Raw genomic sequence first — 24,341 nt, forward strand, 5'->3', positions numbered from 1 at the left:
TCTGTTTTGGAGGAAGTGCAGCCAGAGTGCTCCTTGGAGGCCAAGATGGCTAAGCTTCGTCTTTCCTACTTTGGACATATTGTCCGGAGGGAACAATCACTGGAGAAGGATGTCATGCTGGGTAAGGTGGAGGGTCAGAGAAAAATAGGAAGACCCCCAACAAGATGGATCAGCCAGGGACATCATTGATGGCGTCAAGTGTGGCAGCGGTAGTGAGGTTGGCCCAGGATCAGACACTGTTTTGTTCTGCTGTGCATGGGGTCGCTATGAGTTGGTTCCTGACAACAACAACAACAATCTTTACGGGAGCAGAAACCCTCATCTTTCTCTTGAGGAGCAGCTGGTAGTTTCAAACTGCTGACCTTGGGGTTAGCATCCCGACCGGTAACCACTACACTACCAGAGCTCCTTTTGTAAAATAGTCCCGGCATTCTACTCTGACACACACCGATTGCCCTAAGTTTGAATGGACTTGTAGCAAATGGGTTGGGTTTTTTGGGTTTGGGTTATGTTAGTTTTGAGTGAGACTCTGGGCATTTTGCTTCCTGGCTCCAGGCCTCAAAACCCAGGATCCATGGATAAGACAGGTCCACGTTGGGCAGTCAGCGTGCTCCATTTGACAAATGGGGAAACTGAGGTCAAAAGAGGCTAGGTCTAAGAGTGCATAGGTCAGATATTGGGTATAGGATGTTAGATAATGATGTGAGACTCCAGGGTTCCAAGAAAAATGGGCTTCAGGTCCCAGGGGCTCAATTAACAACAGATGAGTGGGAGGCAGGACCTTGGAAAGGGGGCAGGGCCTAACAGGGAGCGGCCGGCTACCAAGCAGGGGGTGGGGCCAGCGAAGAGGAGGGTCCTAACGGGAAGAGGCCGAAAGACCCAGAACAGGCTGGGGCTGAAAGGGAGGCGGGGTCAGTTAGGAAGAGCGGGGTGGGTGGGAACGTGGGTGTGGCTTGGGCCGAGCCCAGGCAGAACCCGACTTTGGAGGGGCAGGGCTTAGGCCAGAGCTTAATGAAGTTTGCAAATAGGATAAGGAGGCGGGCTCTGTCTAGGGGGCGGTGCTTATGGCCAGGTCTATATAAACTGGGCGTGGTCTGTCTGTGGGGCGGGGCCTGGCCGAGAGAGGTCAGGTCCGGGCGCTTATCTGGTCTGGTGGATTGGATTTAGCGCCCAAGGCACCGCAGTTGGGTGGGGGCTCCGTGCACTTCCGTGTGAGATGTTGCGTATTTCCGGTCAAGATGGCGGCGCCCATAAGAGTCAGGTGCGGGCCACTCTGTCTTTAGCAGCGGTGACGACTCGAGGCCCGGGGAGGTGAGATCCACCTCGCTTCAGCTCCCCAGTTTGGAAATGGGGGTGGAGACTTGTTGCTGGGGAGACTAAAGAGAGAGCTTCATGCTCTGGAGGCGGGGCAGTGGGGTTGCTAAGAGACGCGAATGAAAGCTGTGGCAATGGGGCGAGGGGCTTGTTACCAGGGAGAGTGGGCGGGGCCTGTTGTTAGGGAGATGGGAGGGGCTTATGGCTTTGGGCGAAGGACTTGTTATGAAGGAAGAAGAGGGGGCTGTGTCTAAGGGGGATGTGGGCAGAGTTGTTTGGGGACATGGGGGGACACCGAGCTCCCTTGAAACATCACCTCCTCAGCAGACCCCCAGGATTCGACCTGTCAGGACGCCAGAGCTGCCTCAGCGGTGACCCCTCTCCCCATCACTTTCTTCTACCCTTCCTCTTGACAAGCGGCCCATGGCGGACAAAGGCTCCGGGGGCAGCCGCCTCCCCCTGGCGTTGCCCCCAGCCTCCCAGGATTGTTCCACAGGGGCCGGTGGCTCTTCGGCGGGGGGCTCGAGCAATCCTCCGCCCCCACGCAACCTCCAAGGTCTGCTACAGATGGCCATCACGGCGGGCTCCCAGGAGCCAGACCCCCCTCCAGAACCTATGAGTGAGGAGGTAAAGGATGGGGACCCAAGAAGCTGGGGTGATGGGACTGGGGTGTCTTGGAAAGTATGGTTTGCGCAGCTGGGATCTTCCTGGGTGAGGGGCACGAGTGGAGGTGTGAAGGCATGGCAGGCTATTATTGTGTTAACGGAGCTTTTTGCAGGTTGAAGGTCACACCTCAATGTTTTTAGAGGTTGAGGGGTCAGACTCCTGGGTTTCAGGCACTGTGCTGGGAGGCTGGAGAATAAGCTGTTAATATAAAGTAAAACGCAGGATTCTGGGCCCTGACAGACCTGAATTCACCATTATCAAGCCTTGTGACCTTGGGCACATCAATTCCGCCCTATCGTCACGTTTCTCATTTCTAAATTGTTGTTGAGAAGAACAGAATCATCACAGTACTTGATGTTGTTAAGTGCCATCATTGTGTTCCAACTCATCTGGAGCCTGTATAGGGTTTCTGAGGAACAAGTGTAGGTTTGAACAACCGACCTGGCAGTTATAACACACCAGGACTCCACAGTGCACTATAGGGGTAGTTTTGAGGTTCTAAGGCTCCGACCTTATTAAGAGCACAGACTACAGAGACTACTGCTTAGGTTCACCTTCTGGCTCTGCCCATTGCTGGCTGTGTAACCTTGAGCAAGTGACCCCGTTGTGCCTCAGTTTTCTCATCTGTGAAGTGGGGATAATAGTGATACTTACTTTGAAGGGTTGTTGCGAAGCTGAATGCTGTTGTTTCTGTTAAGTGCTGTCAAGTTGATTTTCAACTCATTTTGACTCCATATGACAGTAGAACTGTCCCGTGGAGTTTTCTAGTTTGTAATCTTTATGGGGGATCCTGGTGTGGTGCTATTGGATAAGCACTGGACTGCTAACTGAAGGTAGGTGGTTCAAACCCACCAGCCTTTCCTCAGGATCACTCTGACTCAGCGGTGCTTGAAACACCAATCTTTATAGGAGCGGATTGCCAGTTCTGTCATCCAGGGAACAGCTGGTTAGGTTCAAACTGTCAGCCTTTTAGTTAGCAGCCAGGCACGTAACCGCTGCACCTGGCTCCTTGTGATGCTTAATAGAGCTTCATAATATCATAATGTTTCATGAGCTACTGCTGGGTATTGCACATTGTACTAAACCATTTATATATGTGGTTTGTTAGTTGCCATGGCGTCGGTTCAGAGTCCTAGTGATCCACCCCACGTACAACAGAATGAAACACTGCCTGGTTCTGTACCATCCTCACAATTGTTGTTGTAGCTCATTGTTGTACCCGGTGTGCCATTCCACCCAACTAACTGAGGGCCTTCCTCGTTTTCACTGAAGCTCCACATATAGGCTATCATTTAACCCATATATGTAAGATGACTGGCGAGCTCTCAGATTTATCCAGGAGTTTGACACAAAGCCATCAGACGAGACGTAAACCCAGGGCCTGACAGAAGAGTCCACCCATCAGTCCTTGTTGTGACTTGCGCTGGAGTCAGTGCTTGCTTGCGGGACAGACCTGCTTCGTAGGGTTTTTTTCTTTTCTTTTTTGACAACTTTTCATTGTATATTGGGTAACACACTTTTACACAGCAAATCCGTTTTCCATTCGTTCCCTACATGTGTTGTTTCATAGTGTCCATTGCAATCTGCACACTAACAGAACTCGTCCCACTTCCTCCAGTTTTCTTCCGGCCTTCTCTCCTGCCCCTTCCTGCCTTCTCCGTAGAGTTTTCAAGGCTGTGCCCTTCACAAAGCACATCACCAGGTCTGGCTTTTGAAGTGCCTTGGGTTGGCTTTGAACCACCAACCTTTCAATTAGTAGTTGAATGCTTACCTATTTGTGCCACCCAGGGCCTCTGGACCATTTTCAGTCCTCAGCTTACTGCTCTAACAGCAGCATTTGACCCCACGCTTACCTTGGAATGTCCTAATTCATCGGATCCCAGGGCAGTGCACACCCTGGGTTTCAGCCTCCTTCTCGTTCCCCAGCCTCTTAATGATGGTGTGGACCACGACTTGGTCCTCGGGGCTCTACTTTCTCTCTTTTTTTTCCAACTTTTTATTGTAATTTGAATGAAAGATTTTTTTTTAAATGTTTTATTGTGAATTATGTGATAGTTTACATGGGAGAACATTAGCTTTACATTCATCCTATCGTATATCGTTTCATTGCCATGGTTACAATCCCCTCCATACATGACCAACCAACCATAGGGTGCACCCTACAAGCCTGCACCCCTGGTCGTCAGCACACAGCCCCTCTCCTTCTCTGGGTCTGAAGTCCCCAGCTACTCCATCTCTCCATGTCATCATCTCTGCCTCCATCTCTGGTGTCACTGCTTCTCTGGATAGGGTCCCGCTCTCCACTCTTCTCCCTTGATGGTTCCAGGGACCTCTGCTCCTAGACTGCAAAATTCATCACTCCCCTCCTTGCTACAAAACGTCTACCTTTACATTTCCAACCCTCACAATCACTCTTAATTCACTATTGTATCACAAGAGACCTATCCGCATTTCCTTTCATCAGCCCTGCCTAGACAGATTGGATACTACGCCGTGGAGATTCTATCTTCCTCCAGGCCCTCTGGATCTAGGCTACCTCTTTTTTTTTTTTTTTTTAGGAGCATTGCTTTCCTTTTTTTTTTTTTTCTTAAATGTTTTATTGTGAATTATGTGATAGTTTACATGGGAGAACATTAATTTTACATTCATTCTATGGTATATCGTCTCATTGCCATGGTTACAATCCCGTCCATGTATCATCAACCAACCAAAGGGTATACCCTGCAATCCTTCCCCCGTACCCCCCAGGTCTTCAGCACACAGTCGCTCTCTCTCCCTCTCTGGATCTAAAGTCTCCAGCTGCTCCATCGCTCCATGTCATCATCTCTGCCTCCATTTCAGGCATTACTGCTTCTCGGGGTAGGGTCCCACTCTTAGGCTCCTTCTTGAAAGCTTGTAAGCCAGTCACTTCTTGCCTTGGATGAAAGTTTACAGAGCATGTTGGTTTTCCATCCAACAATCCACACACATTTTTTGCGTGTGTGCCGTGCATGGCAGCACTCACAGTGTAACAGCCCTCTTCCTGCTGCCTCCATGTGTTTCCATCCAGACCTTCTTTCCTGCCTTCTGAGCTTCACACCTTCTTCTCCGATGCTTGACTGTCCTCAGGAGTGTGCGCCTCCCCAGTGCTGGTCACTTTGTACTCTGGCTGTTGTTTTACTAAAAGTTGAGTCATAGGATGAGTTCATTTGTAGGCTTCACAGGTGTCTAAGGGCCGTCGCCTGGTGGGGCCTTAACCATTCTCTAAGCCGGATCTTTTTCTATGATTTTTCAGTTTTGTTTTTTTTCTGCTCTTTCTAGGACCGCTTACTGTAATTCCTTTCACAGCACTGGTAGCTGGGCACCATCTAGTTCTTCTGGTCTCAGGGTTGTGGAGACTGAGGCTCACGGTGTCCCTTAGTTCTTTGCACTAATTGTTTCCTTGCATCTTTGATTTTCTTCACTCTCCTTTTCTCTGGATGGGGAGAGACCATAGATCAGAGGTGGGGAATGTCTGGCCCTGCCAAGGCAACCGCAGTTCCAGCCATCACATTTGTGGTTATTAAGTGCCGTCGAGTTGATTCTGACCCATAGCAGCCCTATATAAGGTTTCCGAGGAGCAGCTGGTGAGTTTGAACCGCCAACCTTGCAGTGCAAACTGACTTTGCAGTTCAGTGCATTAACTCACAGAGCCACACCAGGACTCCAGGCATTACATCTGGGGTGAGTTAATTAAATGTTTGACCAACTACAGCAGGCTAAATTTTAAGGTGATAATTTTGTATGGCTTGTGAATGATGTTATAAATATCCCCATGGCCCTTGGCACTAAGAAGGTTCCCCACCTCTGCCCTAGCTTCTGGCTCCCCTAGTTGCACTTTAGATGAATACTTTCTACACGAATTGTTTTGTAACACCAGTTACATTCTTTACACTGTGTGAACGCTCTGGTTAGCTCCATTCTGGTTGGTCTGTTTCTATCCATCGAGTTTTTCTATCTTCCCATCTTTGTTTTAAAGTTGTTGCTGATGGTCTCCCAGAGGGGATGTTTACAAAGGACCGCAGCACTCCTGGGCGATACTCTGTGTTCTGTGAGCCATTTTGCTGTTTAGCCACACAGTGAGTGACCTCCAGGGCTAGCGTCCGTTGGAGGTTTGAAGGGCACCTCAGGACAGTAGTCTTGGGGAGCCCACCAGTCGACCTGTGTTGAGGTGTAAAGGGTTCTGCCTCCGACCTTTACAACGAGCCCGGCTGTGGCGCTGTAGGATAAGCACTGGACTGGCAACTGTACGGTCAGCAATTTAGACTCACCACCTGTGTCCAGGGTCGCTAGGAGTCAGAGCCGACTCGATGGCACATAGCAGCCGTCTTTACAGCAGAAGGAGACACTGCTCGGGCCTGGGCCTTCCGTCTGGGCCTGGGCCTTCCTCACAGTTGTCATGTCTGAGTCCACTGCTGCAGGCACCGAGCCGTGCCAGTCCATCTCGGGGAGGCTCCTCGTGTGTTTCGTTGTCCCTCTACTTTATGAAGTATGATGCCCTCCAGGCACTGGGGGGGCCCTTCCTGACAACGTGTCCAAAGTATGAGAGATGACGTCTCCACATCCTTACTTCTAAGTAGTATTCTGACTGTACATCTTCTAAGACACATTTCAGCGAAGAAAGCCCTATGGGGTACTCCTACTCTGTAACCCCCAAGCCTAATGCTGCTGACTCACAGCGTCCCCATAGGAGAGAGCCGGACTGGCCCAGCAGGACTGTGTCATCGGCCTCCCGTGGGGTGGCTGGTGGGTTTGAACTGCCTACCTTTCAGTCAGTAGCCAAGCACTAAACAACTGCACTACTAGGGCTCCTATATTCCATAACACATAGGGTCACTCTGAGTCAGAACTGAGTCTAGGGCCCAGGATGATAGTAATCCCAGAGTTGCCTAGGACACCCATCTTGTCTATTTTGTTTACCGTAAAGGCAGCTGACCGGCAAGACCAGGAGGGAGCCTTGCAGCTAGCTGTTGGCCAGCCCTCGTCTGTCAGTCTGTCTGTCGCACCATGGTGGCTTGTGTGCTGCTGGAGGCTACGCCACCAGTATTTTCAATACCAGCAGGGTCAGCCGTGGTGGACAGGTTTCTGCGGAGCTGACAGACCAGGAAGACAGAGGGAGAGATCATTTCTGAAGGGTTAGCCACTGAGAGAACATTGTGAAGAGCAGCGGTACATTTTCAGATACAGCGCCTTCGGGTTGGAAGGGGACGACGTAGTGGCAGCAGTATTGGGCACAAACATAACAACAGATGTCAGGATGACGCAGGACTGGGCAGTGTTTCCATTTGCTCTGCATAGGGTCGCTTTGAGTTGGAACCATCCCACAGGCACCTGACAACAGGACCCCTGAGCACAAGCGCCGCTTCAGTCATCCTCAGGGCCACGTCCCCAGTGTCGGGAAGCATCTTTCGTTTCTGTGTAGATGCTCAGTAGATGTCTGTCAGTTGAAGGGATGGCCACTGCTCAGATGTTAATCCTTAAGGTTACTGTCACTCATTCCTCCATTGGTAATCGTCCTGCCTTTGCCTCTTGCCTCTCCTCATCCTCCCTGCCACCTGGACCCTCAGAGGCGGCAGTGGCTACAGGAAGCCATGTCGGCGGCCTTCCGGGGCCAGCGGGAGGAGGTGGAGCAGATGAAGAAATGCCTCCACGTCCTGTCCCAGGCCACGCCCCCTGCAGCTGGCGAGGCTGACCTGGCAACTGACCAGCAAGAGCGTGAGGGGGCCTTGGAGCTCTTGGCCGACCTGTGTGAGAACATGGACAATGCTGCGGGTAAGGCCCCAACCTGCCTACTCTCCGGGCCTCCCGCAAGCCCCTACTCCACCCCAGCTGCCTCAGCCAGCAGTCTCTTCCCGACCCAGTCTGCCTCCCCTAATGCCCATCACCATCTGGAGTACGGTCTGATCACCCACAGGCAGCCTGGCAGCTGGCCCTGGCCACTCCCTCCCTGGTCCACCTCTCTCCTCAGCCACAGCACTCCTGAGAGCATGAGCGAGGCGCTGTTTTGGGTGGGGTGGTCAGGGAAGGTCTCCCGGAGCGACGGCATTCCCTCTGAGACCTGAATGGTACAGAGAGACCCCTAGGATTTCCTCTGGAAGAAACACTCCAGGCATTGGAGGCTTAGCGTCCTGGTTCCTGGGACATCCCAGTGAACTAGCCCAATAATGTGCTTAGGGCTTCTGTCTTCCTCAGAGTTTCGTGGGGCTTGGGGTCGTAGAGGCTTGTAGATGGCCATCCAAGGCACAGCAACTGGTGTCTGTTCACCTGGAGCAACAGAAGAAGGAGAGTTGGAATAGGAGGAGGGAATGGAATGTGAGGTTAATCGTCTCCATGAACATCTGCCCCTTTGTCCTGGGACCAGGAGAACTGGATACTATTGCTTTATGTTTTGATCAAAGATCAAAAGGGGAGGAAATGTAGAACAGAGCTTGAAATTTTCATGGCCTCCAGACTTTCTGGGGCCCTAGAGGATAGCATCCTGGTGTGGTGCTGTTGGATAAGCACTGGACTGTTAACCTCAACGCTAGCAGTTCAAACTCACCAGCCACTCCTTGGAGACCCTTTCTGTTTTCTAAGGAGTGGCTGGTGGGTTTGAAGAGCGTTGCTGAGTGGGAATCAAGTTGACAGCACTAAGCGACAACCAGGACTGCGGGACCTCTGGAACTACTTGATCTTTTAAACCTTAAACCAAAAAGATCCCTCGAAACTGTCTTAAAAGGAAACCATGGTTTAGCTTAACCAGTAAAGAATGCCAGCTTTGAGCACTGTGCTCTTTTCAGATGTGTGGAAAGTCAAAAAAAACCCTGTAGATGCCGAGTCCAATGACTGCCTTTTTAGGGTTAGACCAGCTGCTGCTGGGTGGAGTCGAACCTTCCACCTTGGGGTTCTCACAGCTCTGTGAGGGCAGCCAGGCTCTGACTCCCCGGCCTCATGGCCTCTTCCCTATTCCACCTTCCTACAAACAGACTTCTGCCAGTTGTCCGGCATGCACCTGCTGGTAGGTCGGTACCTGGAGGCGGGCGCTGCCGGGCTGCGGTGGCGCGCTGCGCAGCTCATCGGCACGTGCAGTCAGAACGTGGCGGCCATCCAGGAGCAGGTGTTGGGACTCGGGGCGCTGCGCAAGCTACTGCGGCTGCTCGATCGAGACGCCTGTGACACGGTGCGAGTCAAGGCCCTCTTCGCCATATCCTGTGAGTGTCCCCGGGTGGAGGGGGCGGGCCCTGTGAAGGGGCGGGGCTGGCAGGATGTGTGTAAACCCATTGACATCTAGTTGCCAATAGGGATTCCCAGGCAGTCATCTTAACAGAAGCAGATCAGCAGGTCTTTTCTCCAGAGGAGTAGCTACCTTTTGGATAGCAGAGGAGCACTTAACTATCAGTGCCACCAGAGATCCTTGCTAGCCCACAGCTGGCAAGTTAAGAGTTAAAGTGTTAAAAAGCAAAGATGTCACTTAAGGACTAAAGTGCGCCTGACCCAAGCCATGGTATTTTTCATTGCCTCACATGCATGTGATAAGTGGATGATGATTAGGAAGACCACAGAAGAATTGGTGCATTTGAACCATGGTGTTGGAGAAGAACACGGAAAGTACTATGGACTGCTAGGAGATCAAACAAATTTGTCTTGGAAGAAGTACACTCGGAGTGCCCCTTAGACGTGAATACTTTGTCAGGAAGGCCTGGTCCCTGGAGGACATCATGCTTATTAAAGTGGAGGGTCAGTGAAAAAGAGGAAGACCCCTCAACAAGATGAATTGACACAGTGGCAGGAACGATTGTAAGGATGATGCAGGACCAGGCAGTGTTTCATTCTATTGTGTATTGGGTTAGTATGAGTCAGCACTGACTCGACTGCATCTCACAACAACAGTCTTCATAGGGTCAGAGTCCTGGGTCTTGTCTCCCAGGGAGCGGCTGGTGGGTTGGAATTGCTGACCTTTTGGCTAGCAACTAAGCGTTTAACCACTGTGCCACCAGGATTAAGGAGAGGGGCCCCAATTACTTGCTGGGCTCCATGCCAAGGGCTAGCCCCCTCTGTTAGCCAGAGAGCAGAAAACTACACAGTAACACAGCAGTTACTAGGACCATGGTTAAGCTTTGGGCTGCTAGCAGAAAGGCCAGCGGTTCAAACCTACCCAGTGACTCCACCAGAGTTGAGACCTGGTGAGCTGCTGCTGTATGCTCCGTGTGAAGCCTCGCTACTTGATGACATGGGGTCTCTGTGAGTCAGAGTCGACTTGACAGCGTCTGACAGCATCCGGGGTCATATGGCAGTCCAGGGGCGGTACACAACAGTTCAGTGTTTGACGACTGACTGAAGGGTCAGAAGTTTGACTTTGCTCATAGGCACCCCGGAAGAAAGGTGTGGTGGTCTAGTTCTGAAAAATCAGCCATCGAGACGAGACCCTTGTGGGCTCAGCAGCACCTGCTTTGGTTTTGATTAGGGCTTGGGGAAATGGATTCAATGGGGTTTCTTTCTAGAATGGTGAAAATATTCTAAAATCAATTATGGTGACAGGTCATATCCCAAGCCATGAAGTGGTATATTTTAAAGGAGGTGGATTTTGTGGTGTGTGAACTCTTATCTGAATGAAAAAGAGCGTGCTTCATAGTATGAGCATGCTGAGGGCGAACATGACGATGATGGCAATGATCCCTTTGAAGGAATGCCGATCAAAAGGAGGAGACCATGGAAGAGAATTTCAAATGTCCATGGAATCCAGACTTTCTGGAATCGTTGAGGCTGGATGAATAGCTGAGACTATTGCCCCGCAATAATAATCTTGAAATCTTCAACCAAAAACCTTCCTTCAAGTCTTTAAATCGAACAGTAGTTTACCCGAACTAGTAAAGAGTGTTTGTCTTGAGAATTGTTCTTTTGAGAGAAATAATCTGTATGGAATCAAAGCAGCCCTGGTAACGTAGTGGTTAAAGTGCCTGGCTGCTAACCAAAAGGAGTCCTACTAGCTGCTCTTTGGCAGAAAGATGAGGCCGTCTGCTTCAGTAAAGATTTGCAGCCTTGCCATCCCTAGCGGGCACTTCTATTCTGTCTTAGAGGGTTGGTGTGATTGAGAATCGAAGCAGTGGGTTTTTGATTTTAGTTTTATGTGGGATCCAATTGACATTAGCAACTCACAAGATTAGACAGGAAGCTTCGGCAGCAGTGACTTTATGTTAATGTTGTTAGATGCTGGCGAGTCGGTTCCGATCTGTAGTGATCCTGGGCACTACAGCACGAAGCATTGCCCAGTCCTGCCCGTCCTCACAGTCACTGCGATGTTGGAGCCCAATGTTGCAGCCGCTGTCAGTCCATCTCATTGGGGGGTCTTGGTCTTTTTCACTGACCCTCTGCTTTATCAAACATGATAATCCTTCTCAAGGGACTGGTCAATCCTGATGACGTTTCCAAAGTACAGGAGATGAAGTCTGGTCATCCTGGCTTCTAAGAAGCATGCTGGCTGCACTGCTTCCAACACAAATTTGTTTGTTTTTGTGGTGTGTTGTTGTTAAGTGCCATCCATTGTCAAGTTGCTTCTGATTTATAGTGATCCTATATAGGGTTTCCTAGGAGCCAGTCAGTTTGAACTGCCACCCTTGCGTTTAGCAGGCCAGTGCTTATCCTACAACACAGCATCAGGACCGTGTTCTGACAGTCCATGATACTTTCAGTATTCTTCACCAACACTGTAATTCAAAATAATTGATTCTTCTTTGGTCGTCCTTAGTCATCATCCAACTTTCACGTGCATGCGAGGTGATTGAAAATACCATGGCTTGCCTTAGGCACTCCTTTGCCCTCAAAGGGACATCTTTGCTCTTTGACACTTTAAAGAGGCTTTTTGCAGCAAATCAGTCCAATGCTCTATGTAGACACAATAGCCTTGGACGCCCTCTGGGGCCGTCCTGCCCTGTTCCATAGGGCACCATGAGTTAGAATTAACGGCAGTGGTTTGTAAATGTTGTCTGGGATCCGATGGACAGCAGACGCTCAGAAGATGAGACAAGAACCTTGGGGCACTGAGGTCATGTTTGTGGGAGAGGAACAGTTTGTAAGAGGGGGTGAAAGTGGTTGTACAACTTGAATGTAGTTGGTGTCACTGATTCATACACGTAGAAACTGTCAAATGGCTGTCTTTTCTGCTGTGTGTATTCCCGACTACAAAACTGACAAACCAAACCTGTGGCCTTCACGTCAATTCTAAGTCACAGCAAACCTGTGTACACTTTCTGAGACTGGCTCTTTCTAGGAGCAGATAGCCTCTTTCTATTCTGTAGTGGCTGGTGGGTTTGAACAGCTGACCTTGTAGTTAGCAGTCCCAACACCCAACCCATGGCGCCCCACCAGGGCCCGTCTCTCTGTAACAACTAAATGACGGTGGATGGCTATGGTGGTAGTGACCTGGATAGAGGGCTGTCCTTTATCTCCCCCCTCGTCCCCCCAGGCCTGGTCCGGGAGCAGGAGGCGGGGCTGCTGCAGTTTCTGCGTCTGGACGGCTTCTCGGTGCTCATGAGGGCCATGCAGCAGCAGGTGCAGAAACTCAAGGTCAAGTCCGCGTTCCTGCTGCAGAACCTGCTGGTGGGCCACCCCGAGCACAAAGGTGGGGCGGCCGGGACCCCAGGCGGGGCAGCGGTTGGCAGGAGGAGGCTAGGGTGGGGGAGCCGGCGACCTGGGCCCGGCTTTCTGACTCTCTGAGCCCCGCCCCTAGGAACACTGTGCTCCATGGGGATGGTCCAGCAACTGGTGGCCCTCATCCGGACAGAACACAGCCCCTTCCATGAGCACGTGCTCGGAGCCCTGTGCAGGTGCGTCTGGGCCCCTGGAGGGTGGGAGCCTCGTTTTACATCTGGAGGGGAGTGTCTGAGTGACTCAAATAGTTGAGCTTGGGACTGGTTACCGCAAGGTGGTGGTTCGAACTCACCCAGAGGTGTCTTGGAAGAACAGCCTGGTAGTCTGTTTCCAACAGGTCCCAGCCCTGAAAACCCGTCAGCACATAGTTCTCCTCTGTACACTTGGGGTCGCCCTAAGTTAGAATCACCTCAACAACTGATGGGGTTTTTGTGGGGGATCTGGGCCTGAGCCCCTCAGCTGGTGTATACTATTGTCAGCTGCCAACTAAAAAGCTGACAGTTCGAACCCATCATGAGGCACCTCAGAAGAAAGGCCTGAGCGTCAGGTTCTGAAATATACCGTCCTGGCAAACCCTCTGGAGGCTGTTCTACTGTGCCCACGTGAGCTCCACAGAAGTCAGAACTGAGTCACCAGTGAAGACAAGGAGGGAGCTGATAGAACGGGGCTGCGGTGGGGAGCTGGCTGTCTTACCCCTCCAAGGCCCACATACACTGTGAACACCGTATGCACCCTCTGGTTGTCATTCTGACTCACAGTGACCCTATCAGACAGAACAGAACTGCCCTGTAGGTTCCAGAAGCAGACTGCCACAGTTTTCTTCCTAAGAGCCATTGTTGAGTTTAGAACAACAGTGTGACGTGACCGAGTGAGGCGGTGGCAGGTGTCCTTGGGTCTTGCCATAAGCCCTAGGCTCTGGATTTTGAGGTTCCTTCTATAGGCAGGTAGTTGGGTGGTATAAACAGTTCAGATGGCTGGCTGCTGACTCAGAGGTCTCAAGGGCAAGTCCACCCAGAGGCACCTAATCAGAAATATGGGGCCAGCTGCTTTTGAACGGTCATAGCCATTGGAAATCCTATGGAGCACAGTTTTACTCAGACACACAAGGATCGCCATGAGTCTGAGCGAACTCAGACTGTGGGTTTGATTTGTGGGGATCTGGGTTGGAGTCCCTGGGTGGTACAAACTGAAATGTGGGCAGTTTGGCCCCACCAGTGGTTCTAAAGGAAAAAAGACGTGGCTGTCTTCATTCTCCAGTGCTGCTCTAAGAGAAATACCACAAGTGGCAGGCTTTCACAGCCAGAAACTTCTTTCACAGTTTAGGAGGCAAGAAGTTCAAATACAGAATGCTGACTCTTGGGAAGGCTTTGTCGTTGTTGGCTCTGGGGAATGATGCTTGTCCCCTTTCAGCATCTGTAGACCCAGCATTCCGTATCAATCTCCATATATCTGGGCATCAATCTTCCCCAGGATCTAGGAACATCACAGTGCAGGGGACCCCAGGTCCAAAGAACAGACTCTGCTCCTGCTGCTTCTGACTTGGTGGCAGTAGCTCCCTCTTTCTCTGCTCCAGTCTCTCTCCTTTTGTCTCATGCCACACCCTTGGGACTCTCCCATAAATCGGATCAGTGTGGGGGAGGGGAGTGGTCATGTGCCCTGGAGTCAATTCCAACTCACAGAGACCCTGCATAAGGGTTTCTGAGGTGGTAAATCTTTACAGAAGCAGAAAGTGTCCTATTTCTTCCCCCAATGGCTGTTAGTTTTGAACTGCTGACCTTGAGATTAGCAGCCTGATTCGTAACCACTACGGTACCAGAGCTGCTTAAGTGTGTGATACCACTAAAAACTCTGGCCCAGCCAGGTTGACAGGAAACCTTAACTATGGCAGTTTGCTCTAATGTATTTACAACCCGGGAAACCCTGTGGGGGCGGCTCTACTCTGTCACATGATGTCACTTTTTTTAAGTTGGAATCCACGTGCTGTCATGTGACAGCATCAAGCCTAGTTGTGGGGGAGTGGGCCGCTCGCAGAAAGGTGGGCAGTTTAAGGTGGGTGGAGGAAAGGCCTATGGAACACAGTTCTGTGACACACGCGGGGTCAGGGGGCTATGAATTGGTTTGGGTCAAAGCCCTAGTTTGCACAGGGCTACTATACTCAGAGGCACCAGTTTGGGTTTGGTTGCAGAAAGGGAAACTGATGTCCAGCATGGGGAAATGGCTGACACGGTGCCTGTGTAAAGTGGAGTAGGGGCGGATGCGCATCAATGCCCGCTCAGGCATGCGCAGTAACAGGACTGAGGTGTCCTTGTCCCCTTGTCCCACCAGCCTGGTGACAGACTTCCCCCAGGGTGTGCGGGAGTGCCGGGAGCCACAGCTGGGCTTAGAGGAGCTGCTGCGCCACCGCTGTCAGCTGCTGCAGCAACACGAGGAATACCAGGTGCGGTCTGATGGGCGGGGCTGTCGGGAGGGGAGGGGAGGGGCGGGCTCAGCGCCAGCCTCTGTGCTCAGGGCCCCTCCTCTCGCCCTTCCCATCCCTCCCACCAACCCCAGGAGGAGCTGGAGTTCTGCGAAAAGCTGCTACAGACGTGCTTCTCCACTCCCACGGATGACAGCATGGACCGGTGAACCCGGGGAGGCTCCTCTCCCTGTGGGAGCCCCGAGGTCCCCGCCTCCCTCCCTCCCTCCAGAGGGAGGCTAGGACCTCGCTCAGGCCCACTCCCGGTGCCAACCCGATTCTGCTCAGAAAGTCTACGGCCCCTCAGACCCCAGCTCTCCCTCTTTCTCCTCCCCTCTCATTGCCACACGGTGCAATCGCTCTTCCAATAAAGCTATTTCTCCTCCGCCTGCCTTGATTTAAGATACACCCACCATTCAAACCCACTGCCATCCATCCAGTAGACCCTGTGTAGGCGTTCCAAGGCTTTCAAGCTTGACGGGAGCAGAAAGCTTCATCTTCCTCCTTCGGATGGACTGGTGGGTTTGAGCTGCCAAGGTGTGGTTAGCAGTCCAGTGTTTATTGTACAGCACCATCAAGACTCCTAGAGATACACACCCAGCATGGCAATTTGACACCAAACAACAGTAGCCAACAATCCTTAGAGCTCCTCAGTTTCTTGGGTGGAGGGTAGGGGAGAAGAGGGACATGGAGGGGTCCCCAGAGGAAACTAGTCTAGTAAAAGTGTCACTTTGTGATCTGTTGAGACTTCCTGTAGCACTGAGAGCCAGCCTAGTGGGCATTCAAACCAAAATAAAAGCAAGTCCATTGGTGCTGAGTTCATTTTGACATATAGCGACTCTATAGGTCAGAGTTGAATTGTCCCATAAGGGTCCAAGTTGTCCTACTTCGGTGGCTTGCATTTATGATGCTGGAAACAATGCCAGTGGTATTTCAAATACCAACATGGTCAGTCATGGTGGACAGTCCAGCTAAGACACTAGGAAACTAAAAAATAAAAAGGCCAAGTATGTTGTTGAGTGCTGTCAATTCCAACCCATAACGACCCTGGATAGGGTTTCCAAGGAGCAGCTGGTGAGCTTGAACCGCCGACCTTGCAGTTCAAACGGCTTTGCAGTCTGGAGCACTAACCCACAGCGCCACATCAGGACTCCACAATGAAAACCTTATAAGTAGCAGGAAACATTGAGAGAATGCTGGAAGACGAGCCCCTCAGGTGGTTAGGGACAGTAGCAACAACAGTGGACTCAGACGTAGGAAGGACTGACGGAAGAACAGGGCAGTGTTCTGTTGTACATGGGGTCGCTATGAGTCAGAACCAACTTAATGACATCTAATAAAATAGTCTCTTCTGTAGCAGACTGCCACACTTTTCTCTGGCAGAGCAGTTAGTGGATTCAAACTGCTGACCTTTGCAGTTAACAGTTGGACACACAAGCCTGACTCTACTAGGTCAATTTCGGCTGGTAGCTGAGTTTGCCCCACACTGGAAGCCATTTTCAGCTCCTGGCCGCAGGCAATAGGCCATGGACTGCCAGATGAAGGAACAACTCTGTCTTGGAAGAAGTACAGTCAGAATGCTCCTTACAAGTGAAGATGGAGAGACTTTGTCTCATGTACTTTGAACATGTTATCAGGAGGGACCAGTCCCTGGAGAAAGACATGCTTAGTAGCGAATCAGTGAAAAAGAGGAAGACCCTCAGTGATTTGGATGGACACAGTGGCTGCAACAGACGGCAGCGATGATTGTCAGGATGGCGCAGGACCGGGCCGGGGTTTGTTTATATGTTCACATGGAGTCACTATGAGTTAGAGTTGGACTCTAATCCCACCTACAATGGTAGCAGACAATCTTTGGAGCTCTTCACCTTCTAGATTGCTCTGTGTCCACCATTTTCATTCTCCCTGTCTGTTTGCTTCTGTACCAATCTGCTCTGTTTATATCTGAAAAATGATAAAGTTTAAAATACACCCAGCATTTCTAAATTCCCTTATGTTGGATGCAGTCCCCTCATTAAAAAAAACCAAAACACCAGTTTCCATGGAGTCGATTCTGACTCACGGAGAACCCTTGTGTGTCAGAGTGGAGCTGTGCACATATACCCACATAGAGCTGGGTGGTTTTTCCCCCCTTAGTGGACAGAAAAATAACTTATTCCAAAAGATGGCAGAAATAAGAAACTCATTCTGAAAATATAGTTTGGTGTGATTTTATCACATTGGCACAGATCTTCCCTCTGAACAGGGCCTCCTACTGTCTGCCCTACTGGAATGGTTTCTGTCCTGAAACCATTTCAGGGCAGGTCTTAAAACGCCTTGTTGACTCTCTTGTCATTAACAGGCAAGGGCCATCTTCAAAAAGCGAAGCTTCCAAGGACAGGGTCATGTATTCGCCAAAGGTAGAACCTTCTATTTTTTGAAGAGTGCATAGTCATTTTGCATAGCTGACAGTTTAGGTAAATTTAAATAGGCATGAAATTCATCAAAGTGTAAAAAAGGTGGCAGGAAAATACTGTATTTTGAAATAAGGCATTTATATGTGATGTGAATGTTTAAGGCAGCTGATGCCCAAACAGGTGAGTCAAGGAAGGTGCTTGGAGTTTAGAGGTGATTCTGCATCTAGAGGAATTTTCTTTGTGACCTCAATGACAGACACTGTAGAGAAGTCTTCTTCAGAGTCAGTGGCTAGAGATACTAGATGGTTTCATTTTTCAACTGTGGTCCAAAGAGAAGGTTGGGCTGGGCTAGAACTGCAATTAACCAGAAGAGGTAGCAGCAAACTGAACAGGGTCCTTGGTTAGGACCCTTGGGGATGAACCAGGCCACTAAGACGCTCATAAATTCCCAGAACACGCTCATCACAACGAATGGCACCGTAAGGCCATTGTAGCCATGGCTATTGGCCCAGCAGCCTGTCCCAGCCCTGCAGCCTCACTTTGGTCCCACCCCAAACAGATAGGGTTTTTAATGGCTGCTTTTTTTGTAAATAGATCGCCACAGGTGCGTCTGGGTGGCTCCAACTGCCACTGAGCACGTTAACATTTGCATCACCCAGGGACTCCCATGAGAGGTCCACGCTGGCTTAAGGTAGATATTTTATTTCCCAGTATCCCTTGTGGCAGAGCACAGTTATGTGACATCAGCTGCACCAATCAGAATGCTCCATCCAGGCCTGACAGGGGAGCTTAAAACTGTTTTTATCTGGAATGGATGTTAGAGTTTGTAAAATGCCTTTTCTGAATCAATCGATACGATCATGTGATTCTTTTCCTTTTTTTTTAATTTATATGGTGGATTACACTGATGGTTTTTTCTAATGCTGAACCATCCTTGCATTCCTGATATGAATCCCACTTGGTCATGATATATTAGTTTTTCGATGTGTTGCTGGATTCTGTTGGCTAGGATTTTGTTGAGAATTTTTGCATCTATGTTCATGAGGGATATTGGTCTATAATTTTCCTTCTTAGTGATGTCCTTCCCTGGTTTTGGTATGAGGGTTATGCTTGCTTCATAAAATGTATTAGGAAGTTTTCCATCCTTTTCTATATTGGGGAACTTACAACTGAAGAGAGGACACTAACTACAGTGCGTTCTAGTGAGGGTATGAACAGATGTTTCTGGTTTTAGACCGGGTCAGACAGAGGTTCTAGCAGGTGTGTCTATGCCTGAAATCCCCCGTGCAGTCCTGCAAGGCACCATGCCTGATTCTCCAACCTTCTCAGAGATTGGGGTGTTGTGGGGGGCTGTCATATAACCTTTAGTCAGTTCTTGTGGTGTTTAGTGAAAGTAAGTTTCTGTTGCTTGCAACCTAGAGCCCTAACTGATGCTGTAAAAATGGCGTAGTGGTGGTGGAGGTGTCTGACCTTTAACTTCGTGAGGGGGAAGACAAGGATCAGCAGCAGCCCAAGGATGAGTCCTACGAAGCAGAGTTCAGAGCTTCTGAACATGTGATCAGGAGGGACGAGTCCCCGGAGAAAGACATCCTTAGTAGCCAACCGTCTACTACATGCTTAGTACACCATCCGTCCCTCCTACAGCACTGTCAGCTTCCCTGCTGGGTTCTGTAATCTGTAGCAATGGCGGTACAGAACTCACACTTAGGACATTCCTTAGGGAAATAACAGGTTATATAATTGAGGCTTAGAAATGACTAAGGCTACGGTTCTTTAGCTATGACAGTTTCTTCTCAGCTACGTCCACAAGAAAGTCTCTTTGTGGTGCTTGGTCCCTTGCCTGCAAGTTTCCTTGGCTTTTGTTCTGCTTGTGCACGTGTTACAAAGCTCTTTGACTCCTGCCCACAGGTACTCAGCTTTTTTTGTTCCATGGACCGAGATGCCCACTGTGCTGTCCCTGCTGATCGGGTTCTACTGTATCTGCTGCTGTTACGTCTCTGCTAGTCTCTGGTGATCTAGCTCTCGCTCTCTGTCTCCTGGGTCCAGCGGATTCTCAACATTAGGAATCCCAGATCCAAAGGAAACACTTCATCCCTAGCTCTTCTTTCTTAGGGCTTGTGAAGTTCTCCCTGCTTACTTCTGGCCTGACTAATTTTAAGCCTAATGGGATGGCAAAACTGACCAATCCTCTCATTAGGGTTCCATACATCTTATTTGCATGGTCAGAGTCCTGGTGTGGTGCTGCGGGTTAATGAGCTGGACTGCAAAATTGTTTGAACTGCAAGGTTGGCAGTTCAAGCTCACCAGCCGCTCCTCGGAAACCCTATACAGGGTCACTATGGGTCGGAATCGACTCGACAGCACTTAACAACAACACCCACAAAGGTGCTATGAACCTTATTTTTATCAAGCTAGCCAATCCCTTGGTGGGCCACACACAACTCATTTGCATACCCTAGCCTGTAGGATAAGCACTGGACTTTGAACCACAAGATTGGCAGTTCGAGCCTACCAGCAACTCTGCAGGAGAAAGATGAGGTTTTCTGCTTCCACAAAGATGTACAGCCTTGGAAACCCTATACAGGGTCACTATGAATTGGAGCCAACTTGACGGCACTTAACAACTCAGTCATTTGGTGGGCATGACAAAGACTATGGCTAGAAGGAAGGGCCATATTAAGTAATTCACTGCACTGTAGATGTTGTGTTTAAGGTAAAGCATTGGCTAGGTTCACACAGCTGGTTAAGTGATCGAGGCAGGGTTCAAACTGAGGTCTAACTCAAAACCTATGCTTCTTCCCCTGTATCCCAGAAGCCCAGACCCTTTGATGGCCAGGTCAGTTCCTCCTGCGTGGGGCTTACTCGTACTCTTGGGATTTTAGAGGGATTATTTCCACTCCTTTGTGGTGCAGGTGGTTAACACACTTGGCTACTAATGGAAAGGTTGGCAGTTTGAATCCACCCTGGAAAGAACGGACTCGTGACCCACTTCCAAGAAATCAACTGTTGAAAACCCAGGCTCAGCTCTCAGCCAAACAATAGACAGGCCTATAAGGTGAAGAGTAACCCGAGGGAGGTATCCCCTCCTTGAGATACTCCAACCTTGTGAGATCAAAAGGGCAGTGTCTGCCTGGATAGAAAAGCAGGAAGAACGGAAATGGTGAGGGCAGGAAGGGCATGGGAAGAGCCGTTACCTGGTGGGGACTGCAATCAATGTCACGGAACAAAATGGGTATGAACTGTTGAATGGAAGATGGATTTGCTCTGTGAGCTTTCACCCAAATTACAATAAAATATTAAAAACAAAAACAGCAACAATAAATGAACCGTATGAAACACAGTTCTCCTCTGGCACACATGGGGGTTTTCCATGAGTCAGAGTTGACAACAACTGGTTTTCCACCCCCAAATTCAGGAGATTGCAGAAGGGTGGACAACCGAAAGATCAAATTCCACCTTTATTTGTTTGTTTGTTTTAATGAATGGAGCCAAATAGAGAAAGCGGCTTTAGGCTCGAGCCACATGTTTGGTTTTCTGATTTTAACTTTTTATTGTGAATTGAGTGAAAGTTTACAGAACAGATTATCAATCTTACATTCAACAAATCATATACTTCATTCTGTTACAATGACTGCAATCCTTTCTGTGTGTGCCATCAGTTAACAGCATTTGTCTCTGTTTCCTTTAACTCTCATATTCCTCTCCATATCTTCTGCTACCTTCATCTTTCCTTTGCCAACCTCCTTCTTGTTTATTGCCTTGTTCATCACTATCATGCTTTTCTTTTTAAGGTTTTTATTGTGGATTGAGTGAAAGGTTACAGGGCAGATCATCAGTTTCACATTCAATAAATCATACACCTTGTTTCATTTACAATGATTATAATCCCCTCCTTGTACCGTAGTGGTTACGAATCAGGCTGCGAACCGCAAGGTCAGTAGTTCGAAACTACCAGCTGTTTTGTGGGAGAAAGATGAGGTATTCTGCTCCTGTAAAGATTCACAGCCTCGGAAACCCTGTACAGGGTCGCTATGAGTCGGAACCGACTCCACGGCACACAACCACCATCATCACCACGTACCATTAGTAAACAGTATTTCTCTCGTTAACTTGTTTTTTTTTTTTTTTTTTTTAACACTTAGGCATACAGAATAATTTACACCACCAAAGGGCACATTCTGCAAGTCTGCCTCCTGGCCACCAGCTCTCAGTCCCTCTCTTCCCATGAATCTAGAGTCCTCAGCTGCTCCCCCTCTCCATGTCCCCCATCTCTGCTTCCATCTCTGGTGTCGCTGCTTCTCTGGATAGGGTCCTGCATTCCGCTTGTGCTCTTCTCCCTTGATGATCTGTACCATGGTTTTGCTGCTAGTTTATCTGACCATGATGCAGACTGGTCCCAGGAACCACTGAGCAAGCCCAGTTCCTTCCTCTGGAGTGGTACATAGTAGCTGAGGATGCGGGAGCCAAGCTTGCTCCAAGAGGAAGGGAAGCTGGAGGGCTGAATCACCATTCCTGTTTATCTTAGTTATCTAGCACTGTGATGACAGAAATAGCATACGGAGATGAGTCTAGCAAACAGAAGTTTGTTCTCCTGCAGTTTCGGAGGCTTTTAGTTCAAATTCAGGGTGTCGGCTTGGCTCACAGTTTAGGAGGAAAGTCTTTGTCTCCTTTCAACATCTGTGGGCCTGATGTTCCTCAGAGACCTCCATGTTCTCTTGGGTCTAGGAGGTTTCCAGCACAGGGACCCTGGTCAGGCTCTACTCCGAGCTCTTCTTTCTTGGTGGTAGTGGGACCCTCTCTTTGATATCACAAAAGAGATTTATTCGAGATACAATCTACCCCTATGGATTGCATCCTGCCTTGCTGACATCATGGAGGTAAGGAATCACCTTACCTAATTAAGAGAGTCATAAAGTTGCGGGTCATCGTATAATACTGAGACTCACAGCCAGCCCAGTCAAGTTGACACATATTTGGAGGGGGGTGGCAGGTGGTGGACATAATTCAATAATAACATCATCCAGTCCTAAAGGGGCTGGAGAGAAGCCAGAGACCCCAGTGGCAGTTTCTTCAAGCAGTACTATGAACAGTGGAAAATGCATGCTTCCCAGCAAACACTTTAAAAGCCCCTTTGCTCTAATGTAAAGAGACCTGGTGGCACAGTAGTTAAGTGCTTAACTGCTAATCTAGAAAGGTCAGCAGTTTGAACCCACCAACTTGTCAGGAGAGAGATGAGGTAGTTTGCTTTTTTACAGATTTGTTGTTGTTGTTAAGTGCCATCAAGTCCATTCCGACTAATAGCGACCCTTTACAGGGTTTCCGAGGAGCAGTTGGTGGGTTTGAACCCCTGACCTTGTGGTTTGCAGCCCAGTGATTATCCTACAGTGCCACACTTTGGAAATCCTACAAGGAGAGTTCTACTCTGTCCTATCGTGTTGCTATGAGGTAGAATTGACTTGACAGCAGCGGTTTATTTGAATATTAACAGCATCACCTACCTGGGAATTCTGGCAGGTTGAAGCCCAGGTTTCCATCTTTAAAGACTGTGATGTTCCCAGGTGCTTGCAGATGGGCTTCCTCCCCTTTCTTCTCTCCCATTTGGTGGTTGGATTTGATCAACCCCCATCTCTAAGTTCCTATGTGATCAACAGTTACGCAGTCATAACAAAGTGATTCAAAAACACAAGAGGAACCCTACATGGAAGAAAAGGCGATGGAAGGAACAAAAGGAAAGACCTCACACTTGCTTCTAGTGGTAGAACACTATGAACATGGATCCGTTAAGATTACAACGCTATGACTAAAGAAAAAGAGAGAAGGGGATGTTGGCCAGTCTAAGGAAAGAAATCTCGCCCACTGTCATGGAGTAGGTTCTGACAGGGTATCTATAGCATAGAGTAGAGTAGCCCCCCTAGGGCTTCCAAGACTGTAAATCTTTACCAAAGCAGATTGCCATGCTTTCTCCCTCAGAGGGTGTGGTGGATTTGAACTGCTGACCTTTCAGTTAGCACTTGAGTTCTAATCAGTGTGCAACTAGGGCTCATTTTATCTTCCTATAACAACAACAAAAAAAGTCCTCATGTGGCATTGTAGGATAAGCATTGGACCACAAGGTCGGTTTGAACCACAAAGTCAGCGGTTCAATCTCAATGCCTGCTCTTCGGAAACCCTATCTATCTATCCAGGCTCTCTATGAGTCAGGACCGACTGGACAACACTTAACACAAAAAGCCATTGTAATTGAGTAGCTTCTGACTCACAGAGACCCAACAGGAGGACAGAGTAGAAACCCCCTCCCACCATGGCTGTAAATCTTTACAGAAGTTTTCTTCTCCCCAGCGGCTGGTGGGCAGCCAAGTTACGTAACCACGGTTCCTTGTGGGGGCTAATAACGTCTATTAAAACCCATTGCTGTCCATTCTAACTCAACCTCCATTAAATCCTGGTGGTGCAAAATGATAAGCACCTGACTGCTAACCTAAAGCTTGACTGATGGAGTCCTGGTGTGGCGCTGTGGGTTAATGCGCCAGACTGCAAAGCCGTTTGAACTGCAAGGTCGGCGGTTCAAGCTCACCAGCTGCTCCTCAGAAACCCTATACAGGGTCTTTATGGGTCAGAACCGTGTCGACGGCACTTAACAACATTAACAAGTGGATTAAGACCTGGTCTGCTTCTGTAAAGATTTTGTTAAGTGCTGTCGAGTCAGTTCCGACTCATAGCGATCTTGTAGAGCGTTTCCGAGGCTTCAAATATTTGCGGGAGCAGAAAGTTCATCTTTCTCCTGAGAAGCGGCTGGTAGGCTCGTACTGCGGACCTTGTGATTATCCCTTTCAATGCTTAGCCTTACAGAGTCACCTCGCTCCTCC

General features: G+C 49.4%; 1 protein-coding gene across 1 annotated transcript; it reads left to right on the forward strand.

Annotated features, from left to right (window-relative positions):
* Positions 1-1,173: 1,173 nt before the first annotated feature.
* Positions 1,174-15,249, forward strand: HSPBP1 (HSPA (heat shock 70kDa) binding protein, cytoplasmic cochaperone 1). Its single transcript, XM_006868102.1, is given in 9 exon segments — positions 1,174-1,311; positions 1,642-1,688; positions 1,691-1,941; positions 7,566-7,770; positions 8,964-9,188; positions 12,440-12,595; positions 12,704-12,800; positions 14,950-15,061; positions 15,175-15,249. Coding segments are annotated over 9 exon segments (1,263 nt in total). The 5' UTR covers positions 1,174-1,216.
* Positions 15,250-24,341: the final 9,092 nt, after the last annotated feature.

This window comes from Chrysochloris asiatica, unplaced genomic scaffold (assembly GCF_000296735.1).
Source record: "Chrysochloris asiatica unplaced genomic scaffold, ChrAsi1.0 scaffold00116, whole genome shotgun sequence".
Classification (NCBI taxonomy): domain Eukaryota; kingdom Metazoa; phylum Chordata; class Mammalia; order Afrosoricida; family Chrysochloridae; genus Chrysochloris; species Chrysochloris asiatica.